The sequence below is a fragment of the Mytilus edulis genome, chromosome 5 (genome assembly GCF_963676685.1).
Source record: "Mytilus edulis chromosome 5, xbMytEdul2.2, whole genome shotgun sequence".
Classification (NCBI taxonomy): domain Eukaryota; kingdom Metazoa; phylum Mollusca; class Bivalvia; order Mytilida; family Mytilidae; genus Mytilus; species Mytilus edulis.
In genome coordinates, this window is record NC_092348.1 from 36,127,607 (window position 1) to 36,148,304 (window position 20,698).

The 20,698-nt window shown below is 30.9% G+C and overlaps 1 protein-coding gene across 1 annotated transcript; it reads left to right on the forward strand.

The window, feature by feature from the left end:
- The first annotated feature begins 6,272 nt into the window (after window positions 1-6,272).
- On the forward strand, window positions 6,273-19,358 carry LOC139523560 (BMP-binding endothelial regulator protein-like). The gene is made up of 8 exons (XM_071317680.1): window positions 6,273-6,417; window positions 7,921-8,073; window positions 9,205-9,342; window positions 13,454-13,477; window positions 15,584-15,689; window positions 16,147-16,232; window positions 16,607-16,721; window positions 19,166-19,358. Exons 1-8 carry the CDS (start codon window positions 6,309-6,311, stop codon window positions 19,281-19,283), a joined length of 849 nt encoding a protein of 282 aa, XP_071173781.1. The 5' UTR covers window positions 6,273-6,308; the 3' UTR covers window positions 19,284-19,358.
- The last annotated feature ends 1,340 nt before the right edge of the window (window positions 19,359-20,698 follow it).

Here is a 20,698-nt window from a genome sequence, read left to right on the forward strand (position 1 = left end):
ATAGTCAGCACTAAATTGTTCACACACAAATGTGTTTTAAGCTGCTGAAGATATATGATTCAAACGCCCAGAATGTCCTTTGTTCTATATTTTTGCTCTCCATTTGTATGCGAAACCTTTTACATTTTTATTTTATGGGTAATGGTTGTTAAACTGATTAATTTCTTATTGGCCATTATGATAAAAGTGTGTCAGAGATCATATCTGATATTCTTCCTCAGTCATAATAAACTTACATCATTACAGAACTGAACAAAGAAATAACACGACGGGTGCCGTATACGGTGCAAGAAATGCATACCTTTCCTGAGCACCTGATTTCACTCCATGTTTTTCATTGTTTTGAGGGGAGTTCGTGTTGTTTCTTAATTAATATTTATAACTGTATATGTACATGTCCTTTGGTTTCGTAAGTCTTTGTTTACTCTTAGGTTTTGATTGTTATTGTCTTAACAGATTCATATGTATGTCAAAATCAAGAACATATCTGTCTTTATAAGGCCAATTATAAAGCAACTGGGATTAATATGATTAAGGCATTGCTTTACAATTATACTGTATTAAGCATAAAATCATATCTAAAATATTAATCAAATCTGATTAATAATAAAGAATTGCAAATATTTTGAAGACCTTTCCTGCAAAACATCATTTTCTACTAAGTTTAAGTTTACAACTATTATAATATTTTTAGAAGGGCAATAAGGGTGTAATACAATTGTTATTTTCAAATTGGGGTTCTTTGACATCATTTTTGTACCAATAATAGCAAATCAACATGCAAATACGGTCTAAATTAACTTACAAAGAGATGATCAATGATGCATGGTCTGTTCCAGGAACTAAATGAATCATACTTTCAGGTCTTCTGGCGAACTAAAAAGATTGCAGCAAGTTTGTTGTCCGTTATGGAATATCCATTTTATAGATGATAGCGGATCTGTTTCACATGTCGTAACAACAATCACGGCCCCTCTTCCCTGAATGTGACGTACTGAATTAGACTTTGCAAAACGACGGGTACCACATGTGGAGCAGGATCTGTTTACCTTTTCGGAGCACCTGAGATCACACGTTTTTGTTGGGGTTCTTGTTGCTGAGTCTAGTTCTCTATGTTTTGTTTCGTGTACTATTGGTTGTCTGATGGTTGTTTTTCCTTGTTGGCCATGGCGTTGTCACTTTATTTTCCGTTGATGAGTTTTAATGTCCTTCGTTTTTTTTGCTATCTTTTAACAATTTAACACAATTTACATGATTTTACACAATTTAACAAATATTTTAGCTATGTTTGAGTAATTTACCATGTTTATAAATATTTGATAATTATTTTTAATATTTCTTGTTATGCATGTCAACTTGAAAGCTGAATTTAAGAGGCAAAACGTAGTTCAGTGTTCTGTATTATACATTTGCATTCGCTTTAAATAATACTTTTTCCAATTTAGAATTTGTCCTTATCACAGCTGTATTTGTGACCCAAACAAATTATAAACCAACTAGTATTGAGAAAGCATGACAAATTTATTAGCCTAGTATAATTGAAACGTTTGAGGATTATTAATTTGTAGACGTTCAATCTATAAAACAAGGTGATGACGACATCAATGTTATGCATGTTCTATCTATAAATAGAGAAATGTGCATATAACATGACTCAATACAACAACGGATTCGATCTAAAAAGGACGAAGTAAATGTTTAACAATTCATAAAAAAGTCTTTGTCAAAACAATGTTGAATAAGAAACCAAGGAAAATGAAAAAAACTTAGAAAATCAACAATTATGCAGAATGAAATTCAGAAAATTTACCATACTTACAATACACTACAAAGAAGACATCAAGTATACATATTTGTTCAAGAGCCAGCTAAAGGACGCCTCCGGTAGTTGGAATTTCTCGCTGTATTGAAGACCTATTAATGACCTTCTGCTGTTGTCTGTTCTATGGTGGTTTTTTTTTTTATCACATTCCTCATTTCCATTCTCAATTTTATAAAATTGAACACTTCGATGCCAAAATCGTAATGAATAAGGTTGTTCGCGAGTGGAGTTACTGTTCTACTTCTGGCACCTGTTGTGAAAACTGCGGATGCATCAGTAACATCCAGGGATGTCTTGAGAAAGAGAAGACAGATTGTGCGTATGACCGATAGAAAAGATTTCGATAATCGGTGAAAAATCCTCTGTGAGGGTTCACCAAATCACGATGGCGCCATTGAAGTTTCAAACTTAACCATTCCGTGTTTCTTGCTAGCAACAACCTACTAAAAACTGAGGAAAAAGATCAGTATGTCGGTTTAAAGTCAGAATCTATACTTTTAAACGAGAAGACCTCATTTTGGGTGTCGCTTCTCTTCTTTCCACAATTAATTGATCAACACGCCTCTGTGTCCTATAGGTACAGTGCATAGTGCAATTTGTCATCCATTCATATGATTATTCAGATTGAGTTATTTTTGGAGAAAAACGAGAAAAAAGGCATCCGGATATTGTCCCGTCATTGGACGAAATTTTAAGTCGGATTAGACTACCGGTTTAAAGTGTATTTTCAGAATTCTATCTGCTTTCATTTTCAAGTTTCCTATCCACGGCAGTCACAGAGTTTATTAAATAGAGCGGGTCTGTATACTATATGAATGATCACTATGGATCGATTAGTAAACTTAGAATTGAAAGTAAATGCACTATATTTATATAGTAATGAATGTTCATAATAAACAGATAAGCGCTAAAAATATTCATGTGAACTTTTGATACCTTTTCTGAAATTCTCTAGTCATTAAATCTTTTACAAAATTCATTGATTATAAAAAAAAGAAGATATGGTATGATTGCCCTGTTGAGACAACTCTCCACAAGAGACCAATATGACACAGATATTAACAATTATTGGTTACCGTACGACCTTCAACAACGAGCAAAGCCCATACCGCATACTCAGCTTTAAAAGGCCCCGAACTGACAATGTAAAACAATTCAAACCAGAAAACTAGCGGTCTTATTTATGTACAAAAAAAATTAACGAAAAACAAATATGTAACACACAAACAAACAACAACCACTGAATTACAGGCTCCTTATTTGAATGTTCATAACATACTAAATGTATGTTCATATTGAAATTGATAGAATACCAAAAAATGGGAATATTGGAAATAAAGGAGGAGGGATAAAAAAAAAAAAGCATTTTCCTGTCCCCATTAACCTATAGCTATGACTTATGATATTTTTGCTGAATTCTCCAGTCATTCAATATTTTACAACTTGAAAATTGTTCCAATAACACTTTACATACTTTAAACTTCGCTCTGAATGCCCGCGATTTTGCGGGTGTGTTCTAGTGTATTATAAAAAGGCGACGATTTTCCTTACAGATTGTTTACGTGTTAGATTGTGCAAAGTAATTAGTTACACCACTCATCAAATAGATCATTACTTATGAAGTGAGGTTTTCTTTGTCCCTAAAAAAGCATCTTACGTGGAAATTAAGTCCATTCCTGTGACTGGATTCTTTTATGTAAAACGGCTACACATTTGGTGAGGGGGGGGGGGGGGGTGCAGTACAAACATTTTAAATCCCGCCAACATTGTTTTCACATTTTGTCAAGCCAGTAACTATAAATAGCTACATTCTAGATGCCGCTATCAATAATCTTTTAATACAGTCCTAAATTAATCGCGAGTGTAAGTAAATTGTTTGTTTTTGAATGCAATATTTTCGAACGATCTAGAAATTACTTTATGAAGAGTACTCATTATAACGAACCATCTATTTAACGCCATATATCAGCTCAAATTAAACGTATTTTTTCTAGGATAATTCGCAATTCCAACAACGATTTATTTGTTTAACTTAACATTAGGCTTGCTTCATGTAAGGAAACAAAGAGAAACCATTTTGTTATATACTTGCATTAATTTAACAGTAAGTTCGAATAGTTCTTTTGTCGAGCCTGCGACTTTTGTCGCAGAAAGCTCGACTCGGGATAGTGTTCCGGCGGCGGCGGCGGCGGTGGTGTTAGCTCATCTCTTAAAAGCTTTATATTTTAGAAGGTGGACGACCTGGATGCTTCATACTTTGTATTTGTGTGCCTCATGTTACGAAGTTTCCGTCAGTCACATGTCCAATGTCCTTGACCTCATTTTCATGGTTCAGTAACTACTTGAAAAAAAAGTTAAGATTTTGTGTAATGTTAAATTCTCTCTTATAATAAGTGATAGGATAACAAAATTTGGTATATGCGTAACTTGTAAGGTCCTCATACCCGTCAGACAGTTTTCACTTGACCTCGACCCCATTTCATGGATCAGTGAACAAGGTTAAGTTTTGGTGGTCAGGTCCATATCTCAGATACTATAAGCAATAGCTCTAGTATATTTGGTGTTTTGAAGGACTGGAAGGTGTACATGTCTAACTGGCAGGTGTCATCTGACCTTGACCTCATTTTCATGGTTCAGTGGTTATAGTTAAGTTTTTGTGTTTTGGTCTGTTTTCCTTATACTGTATGCAATAGGTCTACTATATTTGGTGTATGGAATGATTGTAAGGTGTACATGTCTAGCGGACAGGTGTCATCTGACCTTAACCTCATTTTCATGGTTCAGTTGTCAAAGTTAAGTTTTTGAGTTATGGTCTATTTTTTTAATACGTTATGCATTAGGTCAACTATATTTGGTGTATGGAAATATTTTATTATCTATATGTCTGTTATGCAGGTTTTATTTGACCTTGACCTCATTGTCACGGTCAATTGCTAAGTGTTAATGTTTCTGTTTTGGTCTGTTTACTTAATTTATAAGCAATAATTCAACTGTATTTCTTGTATTGACGAATTGTTAGCTGTCCATTTCTGCCTGGCATGGTTCATCTGACCTTGACATCATTTCCATGGTTCATTGGTCTTTGTTTAGTTATCTCTTAGTTATCTTGGTTTTAATGTTAAGTTTATGTGACAGTTGTAATAAAGCTTTTTACTTAATATCAATGATTAGTAAAGAAGGCGAGACATTTCAGCGTGTGCACTCTTGTTTAAGTCATGACTACAATCAGGTGCCTGCTGGAGAAATTATTTCAGGAAGAAAGATAAGAAGTTAGCAGTATCCTTTAACCTTACTTTTCGCTATATAGATGATGTTCTCTCACTTTATAAGTCAAAATTTGGTGACTATGTTGAACGCATCTATCTCATCGAATTGTATATAAAGGATACAACAGATACGATAAAGTCATTTCTTTACTTATATAGAGAAATTGACAATAAGGGTCGGTTGAAAACATAACTTTACGACAAAAGAGATAATTTCAGCTTCACAATGTTGAACTCTTATTTCTTTACAGCAACATTCTAGCAACGTCTGCATACGGAGTATATATCTCCCAATTGAGACGATATTCCGGGGGTTGTATTTCCTATAATAATTTCTTTGATAGAGGGTTGCTGCTCAGAAGAAGACTATTAAACCAAGAGTTGCAGTTTAACTCATTTCCTCGCAAAAATTTTAAAACAACAAATTGAACGGACGCCATCACGAGTTGTTGGACCATTATGTTATATTGTTTCACAGATGATAACAGATATGTTCCTTATGTCGTAACTACAATCCCCTTCCCTTTTCACGAATGTGACCTACCGAATTAGACTAACAAACGGGGCAACATGACGGGTGCGTTGTCAGTTTATTTTCGATCTTTGAGTTTGACTTGTCCCTCTGGCATCTTTCGACCCTTTTTCCGTTGTTTATTTAGAAACTTATTCAAGATATTTCAGAAATGTGGAAATTCTTGAATATCTGTATCAGAATTTCGAACACGCCGAGGACTTACGGAGATATTTAGTGGAATTAAATTGATAACAAAAAAAATATAAATATATAATCATAAGAATATTTTTTTGTTCTATACTGGGCTTTTATGTTTCATATATATATCTTACATTCTAAAGTATTATAAGCAGCAGTAATATAACAGATTGTATTTACTTATAACATAATTTATGTAATTGTTTTCTTATTGCCAAAGTCAGAATTATTCCGTTACGTTAGACAGGATAACTTATCACCTGCCCTACGTTTCCGGGTTCATCAGATTTAGTGGGATGGCCAATCACATGATTGTAAACAATTTTCCTTAATTCTATAGAACCGTATAGGTGTTCATTCATTTAAATGTCTGACCTTCCTGTTCATATCGTCTACATTTCAGCTCCCAAATTTAGAACTTTGTCAAAGGGATCATTTACGTGGGCAAGAGTATAAAAGGCACTGGTATACTCAGGCCTTCCAGAATTTTATTTTTGTAAAGCAAAGGATGAACATCACTAAGACTTTGATAATTTGCATCGTCGCTCTCTTCCAGACGGTGACACTTTCGAATGCAGCAGTTCATACATCAGTTGCTCCGAGGTCAAATCCACAAGGTAATTATTTGTGAATATAAGTTCAAATGTGTTTTGTTTGCTAAAAATAGATTACATATTATCATATATATTTCATAGTATAATATATTAACACTTTATGAAAAAATCATTGTCGCTAGTATTTTGAAATACATGTTATTAACCTCAATAATATTTTTTTATCATTCATGTTAGTCATGTTAGTGTGGTTTGTACTTTTTTATACATTAAATGGCCAGATGAATAGTTTTTATACCTTCTCCATACCTGTTTAAAAACGCATGCAATCAACAAACACTATTTAGTATTTTAGTCTGATTAATTATAATTGTGAGTGTACACTTTTAAGGAAATAGTAAAATACTTGCACAAAGTTGACACTTCAGATAGCCAAGAATATATTTAAAAATGAAATCCTTGATATATCTAGGAATACCCTGTTTTCAAAGATGATAGATATTTGAAACATCAAAATTACATTCGTCTAATGCAGTGATGTTATAAGTTATCATAATTGTATACCTTTCTTCAATGTCAGTGGTAAGTATTGTGACCAAACAGTCTCTATTTATACTAAGGTTACAATAAAAATCGTCCTTTCTTTCCATACTTAAGGGGGCTCCTGGGTATACATAATTTTTTTGGTCTAATATAGGATTTCACTTTATTTTTTTATAAATGAACTTTATCATATACTTAAAAGAAAAATGAAATAAAAAAATTGGGTCACCGTTTATTTAAGCTCAAAATCTGCCTCTGGAAAAAGCATACATTTTTCTTAATGTCCTTTTATTCTGTTGAGCTAATAGGAGAAATAAAGGTAATATCAAAATAAAAAAATAATCTAATTACAGAAATTGCTTTACTTTTACAATTATTTAGTTTATGTACAGCTTTTTGGAAAACAATAATAAAATATATAGGTCACCGATGAGTTAAAAAGATATAACAAATTGAATGTAAAAAAAATGGCATTTTTGCACCAAAGGGAGATAATTTGGAACTTTTTCAATGATATGAACATTTTAAAAGTCATCTGGGGCCAAACCGAATCGTTTTTTGGGTTGATTTTTGTACCATATCATAAAGTAATAACTAATAGTGTAACAAAATAAAATTTGTAAAAAAAAAATAAAGGTTTAATTTTTTGCCGAAATTTTTGTACCCACGAGCCACCTTAAACCTTCACTAAAAATGATGTATTCTACTTTTAAAATTTGGCAATAAATGTGCATAACCCTTCTGATGTTATTTGATTAAATATATAATACAAACAAGACACTCGGCTTATCTTTATTTTCATATTTCAATTTGATTATCCCAAATTTTCATGATATATGCCAATCACTAACAGAGATATGTCGACTTTACTACTGAGTGATAAGTTCAAACTGTATTACAAAAAAGACTTTAAAAAAATGAATGTTCCATAACAATATTTAAGAGCATAACCACCAACAATTTCCACTTAGACTCTGATTATAGCAATTATATAATGTAAAGCTTGATTTTTTTATTTTACAGATTACAGTTCTGTTCCAACGTCAACAACAAATTATATCACACAACCGTCGTGTTTTGACAAATTAAATAACTGTGGGGACTATGGAAACGATGCGTGTTTAGGAATATTTCATTATTGGGCTCTTGAAAATTGTCAAAGACACTGTGAGATGTGTAAGTACAAACGTATTGGAACAAAAGGGTGGGTTTAGGTGATGGTTGATATTGTATGCCAAAAAAACCGAATAGAAATGAAATTTAAAAAAACCATGTCCATTTGTAGATATTCTTTTGACGATCTTTGACATGTTCATATTTTATTAGAGAATCTTAGAGGGTTTTGGTGAATGCTTTGGTCCATCATCTTTAATTGATAGCTACATCATTGTTTGAATACTCGTTTGGTTTTGTTGTTTTTGTGTATTCAATTTTCATGATCCATCACCCAAAATTCAGTAGAAAGTTTGTGCATGATTTTATTTACCGTCAAAGAACATGGCCGCCTTGGATAAACTTCATAAACATTTTACATTAAAAACTTCAGGTGAGCAATTCAGGTTCTTGAGAGCCTCTCGTTTACAATTATATGACAGAGAGATACATGATTGAAGGATGTCAAAGGCTGATCTTCTTTCAAATATTTCATTATTCATTTATACCATGCAGTTGGGTTTTTTTTTTAAATACTTCGTAGTTAATCTTTATTCATTGAACATTGCGTTGGATGTATAAAATATTTACATCTGTAAAATGTCTAATGCATTTTTTTAATATTTTTTTTGAAGAAGTTATATAGGACTTTCCTTGTATATTTTCCTAATACCCCCTCTCAAGGAGTTGAGGATATATTCGAATCACCTTGTCTATTACTTCTGTCCATCAGTCTGTTAGTCAATAAATAATGGATTTTTTTATAATGTGAGCACAGTTAAAATCTACCAGACATTTTACCATATTAACGGATACCCTAAATATTTAAAACTGATATTTTCTTCCTACATACGGAGCAAGGTCTTTAATAATAAATTGGCACGTACATAATGATTAGTTGTATTGATTGTGTCTGTGTTTTTCAAATCTGTCAGACACCCATTTCCTGTGTACCAATACAATGAAGTAAGGTTCGAAGGGGATATGCTAAGCAGATAACATATGCAACTTATTGTATTGTCTTGAAGTAAGCCCAACACGGTCTGAACTTGATTTTGGCGCTTAATATATTTAATATATATTAAACATATCGTGTCAAAAGAATTATTATTTGTTTTCACGAGTTTGTAATTAACTCTTGATTTTTTTTAACAGGTAATACAACTTTTCCTAAAGGATGTTATGACAAAGAACCAACAATATGTAGCTCCGAGGCAGATACTATTTGTACAAATACTGCATACAAAGCTTATGTTGAAGTCAATTGTCAAAAGACATGTTACCAGTGTTCAGGTAGTCACTTTATATACCTAGGGTCCTTCTAACTAATCGGTTTTACCCTTGAATAGTTATGTAATCAATCTGCCTGTGTGTCTGGCAGTCAGCATGCTTATGTCCTACAATTGATAAAAATTGTATAAAATTATTTCTAATAATGTTATGACTAGTCTTAATACTTATAAAAAAAGAGAGGAGAACGATAGCAAAGGATAAAGAAAATGGTGAAAGATAAACAAACTCAGAAGTCTAAAGTCGAAAATAAAATTGATAGCGTAATGATAAAAAAAAAATAACAAAAGAATAACTACCATACAAAAAACACAACAACGAAAACCAAGAACTGAGAAACACGAACCCCATCAAAGCATGAAGTGATTCTAGATACTCCGGAAGGTTAAGTAGTAAGTGGCATCCGCCATGCTGCTAATGTTAGTACAAACCCGGTAATTAATATTATTCGAGAGGTTATGTTTGCTGAAAATGGGACGATATTGTAGCTTCGGTTATATACTAAAGATATCTATAAAGGGAGATCTCTTTTCTTTCTTTCTTTCTTTCTTTCTTTTTTTAAATATGGGAACGTTTTTGTATATTGTTAAACGTTTGGTTTTGTTCATGAAAACAATGGAAACTTTTAGAAACATAATTTTGTTCTTGCATTTTGGCAACTTTTCATATATCTTATTGATGATCTGTTATTTAAAATTGAACCTGGATGTCATGATTTTTGTCGAGTCTGCTACTTTTGTCGCAGAACGCTTGACATAGGGACAGTGATTCAGCGACGACGGCGGCGGCGTTAGCTTACTTGTTAAAAGCTTTATATTTAAGAAAAGGGGGAAGAACTGGATGCTTCATACTTTGTATATAGAAGCATCATGATACCAAGTTACGGTCTGTCACATGTCCATTATCCTTGACCTCATGATCATGGTTCAGTGACTAGTTTAAAAAAAAGTTCAGATTTTTTGTAATGTTTATGTTTCTCTCTTATCATGAGTAATAGGATAACTATATTTGGTATGTGCGTACCTTGCAAGGTCTTCATGTCCGTCAGAAAGTTTTCACTTGACTTTGACCTCATTTCATTGATCAGTGAACAAGGTTAAGTTTTGTGGTCAAGTCCATATCTCAGATACTATAAGCAATAGGTCAAGTATTTTCCTTGTAAAGAAGGACTGTAAGATATATGACCAACTGGTAGGTGTCAACTGACCTTGAATTTATTTTCATGGTTAGGTGGTAATAGTTTATTTTTTGTGCTTTGGTCTGGGTTTTTTATACTGTAAGGTCTACTGTGTTTAGTGTATTGAAAGATTGTAAGGTGTACATGTCTAGCTGGCATATGTCACCTGCCCATAACCTCATTTTCATGGGTCAGTAGTCCAAGTTAAGATTTTGAGCCTTGGTCTTTTATTTCTAATACTAAATGCAATAAGTGACCTATTTGGTGAATGGAAATATTTGATGATACAGATGTCAGTCTCGCAGGTTTTTTTTTACATTGACCTCATTTTCACGGTTCATAGCTCAGTGTTAAGTTTTTGTGTTTTGGTTTATTTTGCTCACACTATAGGTAACAGGTCAACTAAATCTGTTGTATGGAAGGATTGTAAGCTGTACATGTCTGTCTGGCTTGGTTCATCTGACCGTGACATGATTTCCATGGTTCATTGTTTTCTTTGTTAAGTCTGCTTCTTAGAAACTATAAGCAATTTAAGGTCAACTGTATTTAGTATTTTGAATGATTGTAAGATGTACAAGTATTTTTATTCGGGTTTATATGACCATGACCTCATTTTCTTGAATCATTATGATTTTGTATGATAGTTTTAGTAAAGCTTTATATTTAAGACTATCAACATAATATCAATGATTAGTTAAGAAGGCGAGATATTTCAGCGTGTGCACTCTTGTTATGGTAGATTAGGGATGGTATTTAACCTTAAAGACTTGACTTAGTTTTAACCTTTATATTTCTGTCAGCGCTATCTTGTTGTTAGAATAATCAAAGAATAAAATTGTAGTAACCGATTTCAATAGTTTTGATGCACAATAGCCATACCAAAAAGAAATGCTCTCAATTTCGAACAAAAATTTTGATTTAGGTTATAGTATGTTATTCATAAAAGATTCGTTTCGTCAAGATTTGATTTTTTGTGATAAATTCTGAGGGCGCTCATTGACTGACGATTGTTTGTTTTACTTGCAAAATTTAGGGATCACATTATTGTGCTTGGATTTCAAAGAAAATTGTCTGCCATATTTGTGTTTGTAAAATGTTTTTTTTTATAATTTAAACCGTTATTAACTGAATCAAAATGTTTCACATATCGAAGATCTGGGTCTTTTATATAAGAAGATATAGAAGATAATACCATGTATAATTGAGAATGGATAATAAATAAATATAACATAACACTCGATAAAGACAATTAACATTCTTTTTCTCTTTCTTCAACGCAGCGAAACAACTCCCGTACACGGAAGCCATACTGAACTAGTCTCTGAACAATAGTTTGCAAAAGTCTATAGACGCTACACTTAACTCCGAAAGGCTTACAAAGACTAGCGGTTCCTGATTTGGGACAGCCGAAAAAGAAGGAGAGATTAAACATGTTTTTTTTATCCTTTTGATAAAGATTTTGTAAAATCCGGTTTCTTCAGGCTTTTAGTAATGAAAAACTCAAAATTCAATCTAGGCTGCTGTAACTTTTAATCAGACTAACGAAGTTCAATAACGGATATGTAAATAAAGCCCTCACATATCGTGTAAGTGGCACATTTCCATATAAACCATTATATAACAAACACTACAATATACCTGTATAGCAAAAATGATTTTTATTTATCTTTGTTAAGCAATGTTTATTGTTTATAGTAAAAATCAATATTAAATCTAAATATCTATGTTTAGTTCATATATCGATCTACTTTTATTCGATTAACCTTTAAACATTACAACATTCTTTCGGTCCACTCGACACTCGCATTTGTTTAATATATATGTAAACTTTTTCTTCAATCATTATACCAGATTTGATAGGGTATTGAAGTATTATTATATGTGATCGTAAAATTCGACTCTTCTAATGTTTTAATATACATTTACGATCTCTTTTGTTATGAAATTTAACTCTCGTCCTCGAAATTCAATCTAAACATGCATACGTGTAAAATATGAACTATTGAACAGTTGTTGCAAAATTAATAAAGAAAGATATAGGAAAGTTGATAAATGAGTATAAGTTACATGCAATTCTTATTTTTTTCGCAATATGAGAAGGAACTGTACTTGAATATCAATGTAAATCACTATTCAGATATGAATTACAATTTCGAAATTGTTTCCCATGTGGAAGTAAATGCATAGTGCCTTGTTAATAAAACTTTATGACAAATTCTCAACTATTTTCTGGCTTTACGATTTATGAAAGTTGATATCCTACGCAAATTTATTTCATTATGTGAATCTGTTTTAAACTTTTGTATAAGTGCTACAAATAAAAATGTGCAAACCGGACCTCCGCTGACATAACAGTTTTATAGTTAGCTTGGTGTTAAATTTTTGAGAATTATCAATTTTCAAAAAACAATAATAATTGAAATCACAATTGTATTAAGTTAAGACAAATCATAAAAACAAAAAAAACAAAAAAAAGTCAAGAATCATTTTCATAGAGACTACAAATTGATCAACATAAACACAACAAGATCTTGGAAAGGCATTGTGTATGGTGACAAATTGCCCCCCCCCCCCCCCTGATTTTTACCTGGTAATTCTCTTAATCATATTAGGTATATAATTATTTGTCTTTTATCAGTCAAAGCTTCTTTATTTTTATTTGGGATATTTTCAAGTTGGCATTTTGTTTACAAAGCAGTGAATTACGAAACATGCCAATTGCCTTTAGACATAGAAACTATATAAACAATCGTCAATTATATACATTTAGTATTCAAAATATAAATTGATAATCAAAGAGATTGATTTACCTTTAATATAAAATGATAATCAAAGAGATTGATTTACCTTTAATATAAATTGATAATCAAAGAGATTGATTTACCTTTAATATAAAGTTTAGACAATATTAAATTATCTCTGTGTTTATTATTGCAGGACATATAAGAACAACACCAACACGTAAGTTAACTTTCAATAGTAATTTTAACAACAAATTTGACATTTTGCCTATGCGTAATCAACTTTCATTAACATTAAGATTAGAAAAAAAACATATACACTTTCATTTTGAGTACGATAATTTCGACGTTTTGTAGGTTATTTTCACAAGGAACACAACTGTAAATGTTGTATACTGTAAAAACGAAGTCTGTGATCCTTTCTTTATTTTGCATCATTACAACGCAAATTTATGTATCAAACACATATAGTTTTTTTCAGAATAATCTATTGAGTAATTTTTAATAGATTTGATGATTTTAATACAAACTTAAGAATGTTTTTTGCCGATTTAGTGTGCCTTTTATTCAAATTTTCTCCCATTTTGAAAAATTTCGATCAGTTATATTTCAAATAATAAATGAGATAAATGCATTATTTTTCTATTTTCAGTAGTTGAACGAGCCAAAGGTGGCAAAACTTTACTGAAATCTGTGACAAAAGCCATTTATTGTAACTTGGCCTTAAGTAAAAATTTATCTAAAAAACATATGATTATCATGTAATTGTTATCTAAAAGACACATTATTTATATGTAATTTTTATCTAAAAGACACACGATTTTTAAACGACACATGATCTATATGATTTTATATGGTAAGTGAACGATTCATTATGTAAGTATTATATAAAAGAGACATGATATATATGTTAAGTGGAGGATTCGTTATGTAATTGTTATATAAAAGAGACATGATATATATGTTAAGTGAAGGATTCATTATGTAATTGTTATGTAAAAGACACATGATTTATATGATTTTATATGGTAAGTGAACGATTCATTATGTAAGTGTTATATAAAAGAGACATGATATATATGTTAAGTGAAGGATTCGTTATGTAATTGTTATATAAAAGAGACATGATATATATGTTAAGTGAAGGATTCATTATGTAATTGTTATGTAAAAGACACATGATTTATATGATTTTATATGGTAAGTGAACGATTCATTATGTAAGTGTTATATAAAAGAGACATGATATATATGTTAAGTGAAGGATTCGTTATGTAATTGTTATATAAAAGAGACATGATATATATGTTAAGTGAAGGATTCATTATGTAATTGTTATGTAAAAGACACATGATTTATATGATTTTATATGGTAAGTGAACGATTCATTATGTAAGTGTTATATAAAAGTGACATGATATATATGTTAAGTGAAGGATTCGTTATGTAATTGTTATATAAAAGAGACATGATATATATGTTAAGTGAAGGATTCATTATGTAGTTGTTATGTTATGTAAAAGACACATGATTTATATGATCAGTGAAGGATTCGTTATGTAATTGTTATATAAAAGAGAGAGACATGATATATATGTTAAGTGAATGATTCATTAAGTAATTGTTATCTAAAAGACACACGATTTATATGTTAAGTAAATAATTCATCATGCTATTGTTATATAATCGACAAATGATCTATATGTTAAGTAAAGGATTCATAATGTAATTGTTATATAAGAGAGACAGGATTGATATGTTATGTAAAGGATTCATCATATTAATGTCATCGCGTTGCAGGCCGAAAAACGTTGAATTTTGAGGGTGTTCACTACTAACAAGGGAACAAATTGATTGTTAGACAAAACAATGAAGTCAGTGATCATTTGATTATTTTGTATCAGTAAAATAGAAATTATGTGTCAACTACATATAGGTTTTTAGAAAAATCTAAGGAGTAGGTTTTAGAGATTTGATGTTTTCAGCTAAATAGAAGAATTTTCGTAAATGGATTTTTGTAACTATGAATATGTAATTAAATTATGAAACAAAATAAGGGGTAAGTGTGCAAAAGATCTTTTGATCCTATATGTATACAGTAAAGATTCCAAATATCTGACCAAAAAGTCAAAAACAAGAGTATCGAACATAATATAATTTCTTAAGAATCCTATTACTCCTTTACCAAAAGCTAGATGCTGTACTTTCTACTTGAACTTGATTGTTTTTACTCGGGAGAAATCAATGGTTTGTCGAAAATGGCATTCTTGAACATTAAAAAAGTTTGAAGAACTTTTGACAACTATATCTTTTGAATGTGTTACAGCTAAAGGTTGTTCATATAAAGGAGTTCATTACCAACATAATGCTCAGTGGAAAGATGGCTGTAAAAAATGTACTTGTATCAACGGTCTCTACAATTGTGTGGAAATGTAAGTAATTTTTTTACATAAAAACTTGATAAGCTATTTAGAGTTTAGGTATAACTGCAATATTCATCAAAGTAAGGGACCACAGTTTCCCAATCATTTGACAAAAGGCAGATTTTACGTTTGAAGACGTAAATTTATTTGATTTTGTGACTCATTCACCAATTTATTTCATTTAAGTTTGGGAAGAAATATTTGCCTTTAACATTTGTTGTGAACCTTGTAAATAGTTAGTCAAGTTTGAGATATTCGTGTATCTTCATATGTTCATGCTTGTAAAAGTTGCACTTATTATAATATTGATTGCATTTTCACTTATTTTTAATTTGACACATAGTGTCTTATGATAAGAACAAAACAGTCTTATATATATTTGTTATTTTGAAACCACTTACAAAATAAGAATTGAAATAAGAATAAATTTCAAATATGAAATTATAAAATTAAATTTTGATTCTAGATGTCCACAATATCAATGGCCAAACTGGCCATTAGGGAAATCTACTAGAGGATGCTGTCCCAGTCATGTGATTGGAGTTGGTGACCGTGAGTTTTCATTTAACGATGTGTCAATTGATTGATTGTAAGTGTTTAACCCAACTTTCCCACATTCTTTGCTAAATCATGGTGACTAGTTTTTACCTGAAGTTCAGGAAGTGAACTACTAACCTTGAAACGTTTCAGATTATAAGTCCCAAGCAACACGCTAGGAAGAATTTGAGAAGTTAGATATAACTATAGGATATTTGCTGGCTGATTCATATTTTTTGTTAATATATTTTATATATCTATCAATGGCATCATTCAAGTGAAAAATTGTCTAAATTGTTGTCTGTAATGTATAAGGTATATAAGCCTAAGGTATATATTTACTTGTTTAATATGATATTGGTAAAAATAATCTATTACATTATTTTCAGCTGTATGTAATTATGGTGGAAAGGAATATAAGCAGGATGAAACCTGGTCTGATGGTTGTCAGTTTAGCTGTGTCTGTAATGATGGCAAGGCTGGTCAATACCAATGTAAAGAAAAGTAAGCAATGTTTTCTAAGAAAAAGGAGTAAATTTGATAAGGCCCATGACCCCTTTTTTCAGTCAATAATTCAAATTAGGATGTAATGGCCACAATCATTGTCAATCATAGTTAAAACAATTACTTGATAGGGAAAAAAAATCTTTGAAAATTTACATATTGTTATATACATTTTCCTCTTTGAGATTGTAAATTTTCAAATCCATCTAAGGAAACCTGGTCTGATGGTTGTACGTTAATCTGTGTTTGTACTGATGCCATGAATGGTCTTTACCAGTGTAAATAAAAGAAAGTAGTATTTGCCAAGAAATAGAAATAAACTCGATAAGACCCATATATGGCCCGTACTTTGAGCTTATATTTCGAATTAGGATCTAATTATCATAACCACTGCGAATCATAATTAAAACAGTGAATTGAAAGCAAAAAAGACTTTCGTTGAAAATAAACTGTTTGTATTTTTGTTGGTTTTTTTAGATGTCAAAATAAGGACTGTTCCATTGAAATATAAATGGTACCCAGGGAAGGCACTTTAAAACTTGACACCCACATATATCTATAAAGAAACAATTTTAGAATTTCGTTAACATTATTCAAAAAATTAAAGATAACCCATTTGTTTGGCATGCATTATATATTAATGGCCCTACTTCTTTTTAAGTTATTTGAAACAGATAACTTTAGTCATTGAAATTCTATATAAACATTAAAAATACCTGTCTGACTACTTTTGAAATGTACAACAACAAAGGAGTCTGTGCTCCAAATATGTTCATTGAAATGAAAATGTATTCACATTATGTGCAGTATATATACCGATCTTAGTAAAATATTTATGTAAATTTTATATCCATAGTGTAATGATAAAAGAGGGACGAAAGATACCAAAGGGACAGTCAAACTCATACATCTAAAACAAACTGACAACGCCATGTAGTGTACAATAATTTCTTTGTACTTGTTTTGCTTTATAAATTTTTTGATCTGAGCGTCACTGATGAGTCTTATGTAGACGAAACGCGCATCGGCGTATTAAATTATAATCCTGGTACCTTTGACAACTTATCACAGCAGTTTAAAAAAAAAGTAGAAGGGACACCGCTGTTCCTTAGTATTAAAGGCAGTTTGGTTGTATTTATTACAAGAAAACCTTACCGCGAACCATTACCACCGCCGCTTCTGAAAGATAAACGTCAAGACGAACATCTCTTATGTGTTACAGGTGTTGACTTTACATGCACTATATATTAATAAGGACCAAATAGTGAGAATTGGTGCAATATTAACGACAATTGTGATTTAAGTTAAAAGTATTTTTCAAGAATCGTGAAAATATATATACAGTTGGATGGCCGTTACACTACTTTTACTTCCTCCATCAGGTAATCAACACTTCAAAAATCAAAATTAACATAGAGACCTAATGGGAAACTTTTTTAAATATTGACCAAAAATTATAAAATTAATAGTCAGAAGTATAAGTAGTGTAACGGCCTTCCAACCAAACAACATACATGTGCTTTTAATGTTTGATTATTTGTACCATGTGACTATACCTATTTGAATATTAAAGGACACCTATGAAAATGATCATATCATTATATAAGTTAACTTACTTACACATTATATTATTAGAATTTTAAAGATTTTTTTTGCAAATGTATAGAAGTCAATACACAGAATATTAAGAACACTTCTTTATAACTTATTTAGAACTTTTTTGGAAAACAATAATGAAGTTTTAAAAAAGAATACAATATATGTTAAGACAAAATTAAGACATTTGGGTTTTGGTTATAAAACTTTTGATGAAGAATATTTTGACTTTAACTATTTCTTAAAAATAGTTTTTTTATTTTCAATTTACATAACCTAATACATCATGTACATATCAGATACAAAAAAACTAAAATGTCAATGCTTTCTCAATTTTTCTATATGAGCTCAATAGACATGATAGAAGAGTATGTTTGACAATTAAATGTAATGTTTTAGCAATCATTAGAAAACATATGAATAATCATTATGAGTGAAATAATGTATAATATATATTTGATGTAATATGATTTTTAAAACTAATTACTTTCATAAGCTATTAGTGGAATTTAACAGGAAACGCCAGGAGGAGCATGGACTCCTGAAGGATATTGTAACAAGCCATTAATTGAAATAAATAGTTAATTATGTAAAGAAAAAAGAATTGGTTTCCTTGGGAATGCTGATAGTTGAGGGTAAATCACTAATAAACCTTTTGGCAATTGTAGAAAAAAACTTAGCTTTGATCTGTCTTTTTTACTCTTGGGATAGATAACAACTTACTTAGAAAACTTGATATTTAAAACAAATATATTCTGTTCCTGGTACTTTTGATAACTATCAAATATATGAATAGAACACAAAATATTTACAGATATAGTATTTCATCAACTTTTATTCCATTTCAGATGTCCTAAATGGGATCTTCCTGACGTTTGTCACTGGAACCCAGCACCACCGGGAAAATGCTGTCGTCAACCAGAATGTCCACTACCTTATGTTATCACTGGGTACCCAGACTATTAGATGTTTCACTTGACATAAGTAACTGTCAATTTTAGAATATTTAAAAAAAAATATTAAAGTCTATTATATTTGTTATTTTTTAAATTAATTTAAGAAGTGTTTTATATAAATGGACCATTTTCATTATTTCATCGTTGCTACAGGGATCTCCTCCAAGTTTATCACCAGTCTAGTATTCGGCACGCTTATATTGACCTTAAATATCATCGATATGTTCATAAAATAAATCTGTTTACAAAATATAGATGTATTATATATGTGAGCCAAAATTTGTTCCTGTGAAAAAAGTTCCAGTGGAACTAATATCACAGAAAATATGTTCTGGGAGAACTTTTTTCATAGATAATTTCAATATAATTTGTTCCATCTCTATGAAATAAGTTCCACACTTTACCTGGTGAAATAAGTACCGGGTTGGTGAAATTTGTTCCTTACCTAGTGAAATAGGTTCCAGGTTAATGAGATTTGTTCCTTACCTGGTGAAATAAGTTCTGGGTTTGTGAAATTTGTTCCTCACCTGGTAAAATAAGTTCCTAGTCTGTGAAATATGTTCCACTGGTTATCTTATATACTAAACATTTGTCATCGATGAGTTATCATTCAAGTGCATTATAAAAATAAGTATAATATATTGATAATATAATAAATGAAAAATGTAAATCATCCAATAAGAATCTTGTGGACTATCATGACTATAGCAAATGTTTAAATATAAACGTAAAAAATATCAAAATGACAGTCCCACTTTGAGCCAGTAAAGAGTAGGATAAGAAAAATCTTTCAGAAAAAATCAAAGTCAAAGATGAACATGAACATATGAACTAATTTGAAAAGGAGAAAATAACTGATTAATGAATCCAAAAGAAACGACGAAACAAAAGACACACTCTTTTGAAACTGTTCCATGACAAGTACATGTATGACTAGAAACAGGGCCATGACAGTTAACAGGAACCAAGGAGGAATACCACATAAAACATAGATACAAATTATGATAAATTACCATCACTTTATCCTGTAGAACTTTACGGTCATGCCCACAATTGCACATGTATCCCATGCCAGCACACTCAGTACAGTATTTAGCTTGCTTTATAATTTAAGTGTAACAAGAAAATGTTTCGCTGTGCAATATATTACAAAGGTACTTATTTCAGTGAAAAAAGGTTTGAGAAGAACTTATTCATTGATTTCTTTGAAATCTGTACATTTTGGTCTTAAACTAATATCACAGGAACTTTTTTAAAACTTTTAATATTAACAGGAACAAAATTCATGGAGCTATGATATTAGTTCCGGAACTTATTTCATATTTGGTCAAAAAGTTAGTTCCGGAACAAATTTTACAGTGCTGGAACATATTTTCTGTGATATAAATTCCGGCGGAACATATTTCCTATGAAATTTGTTCCAGC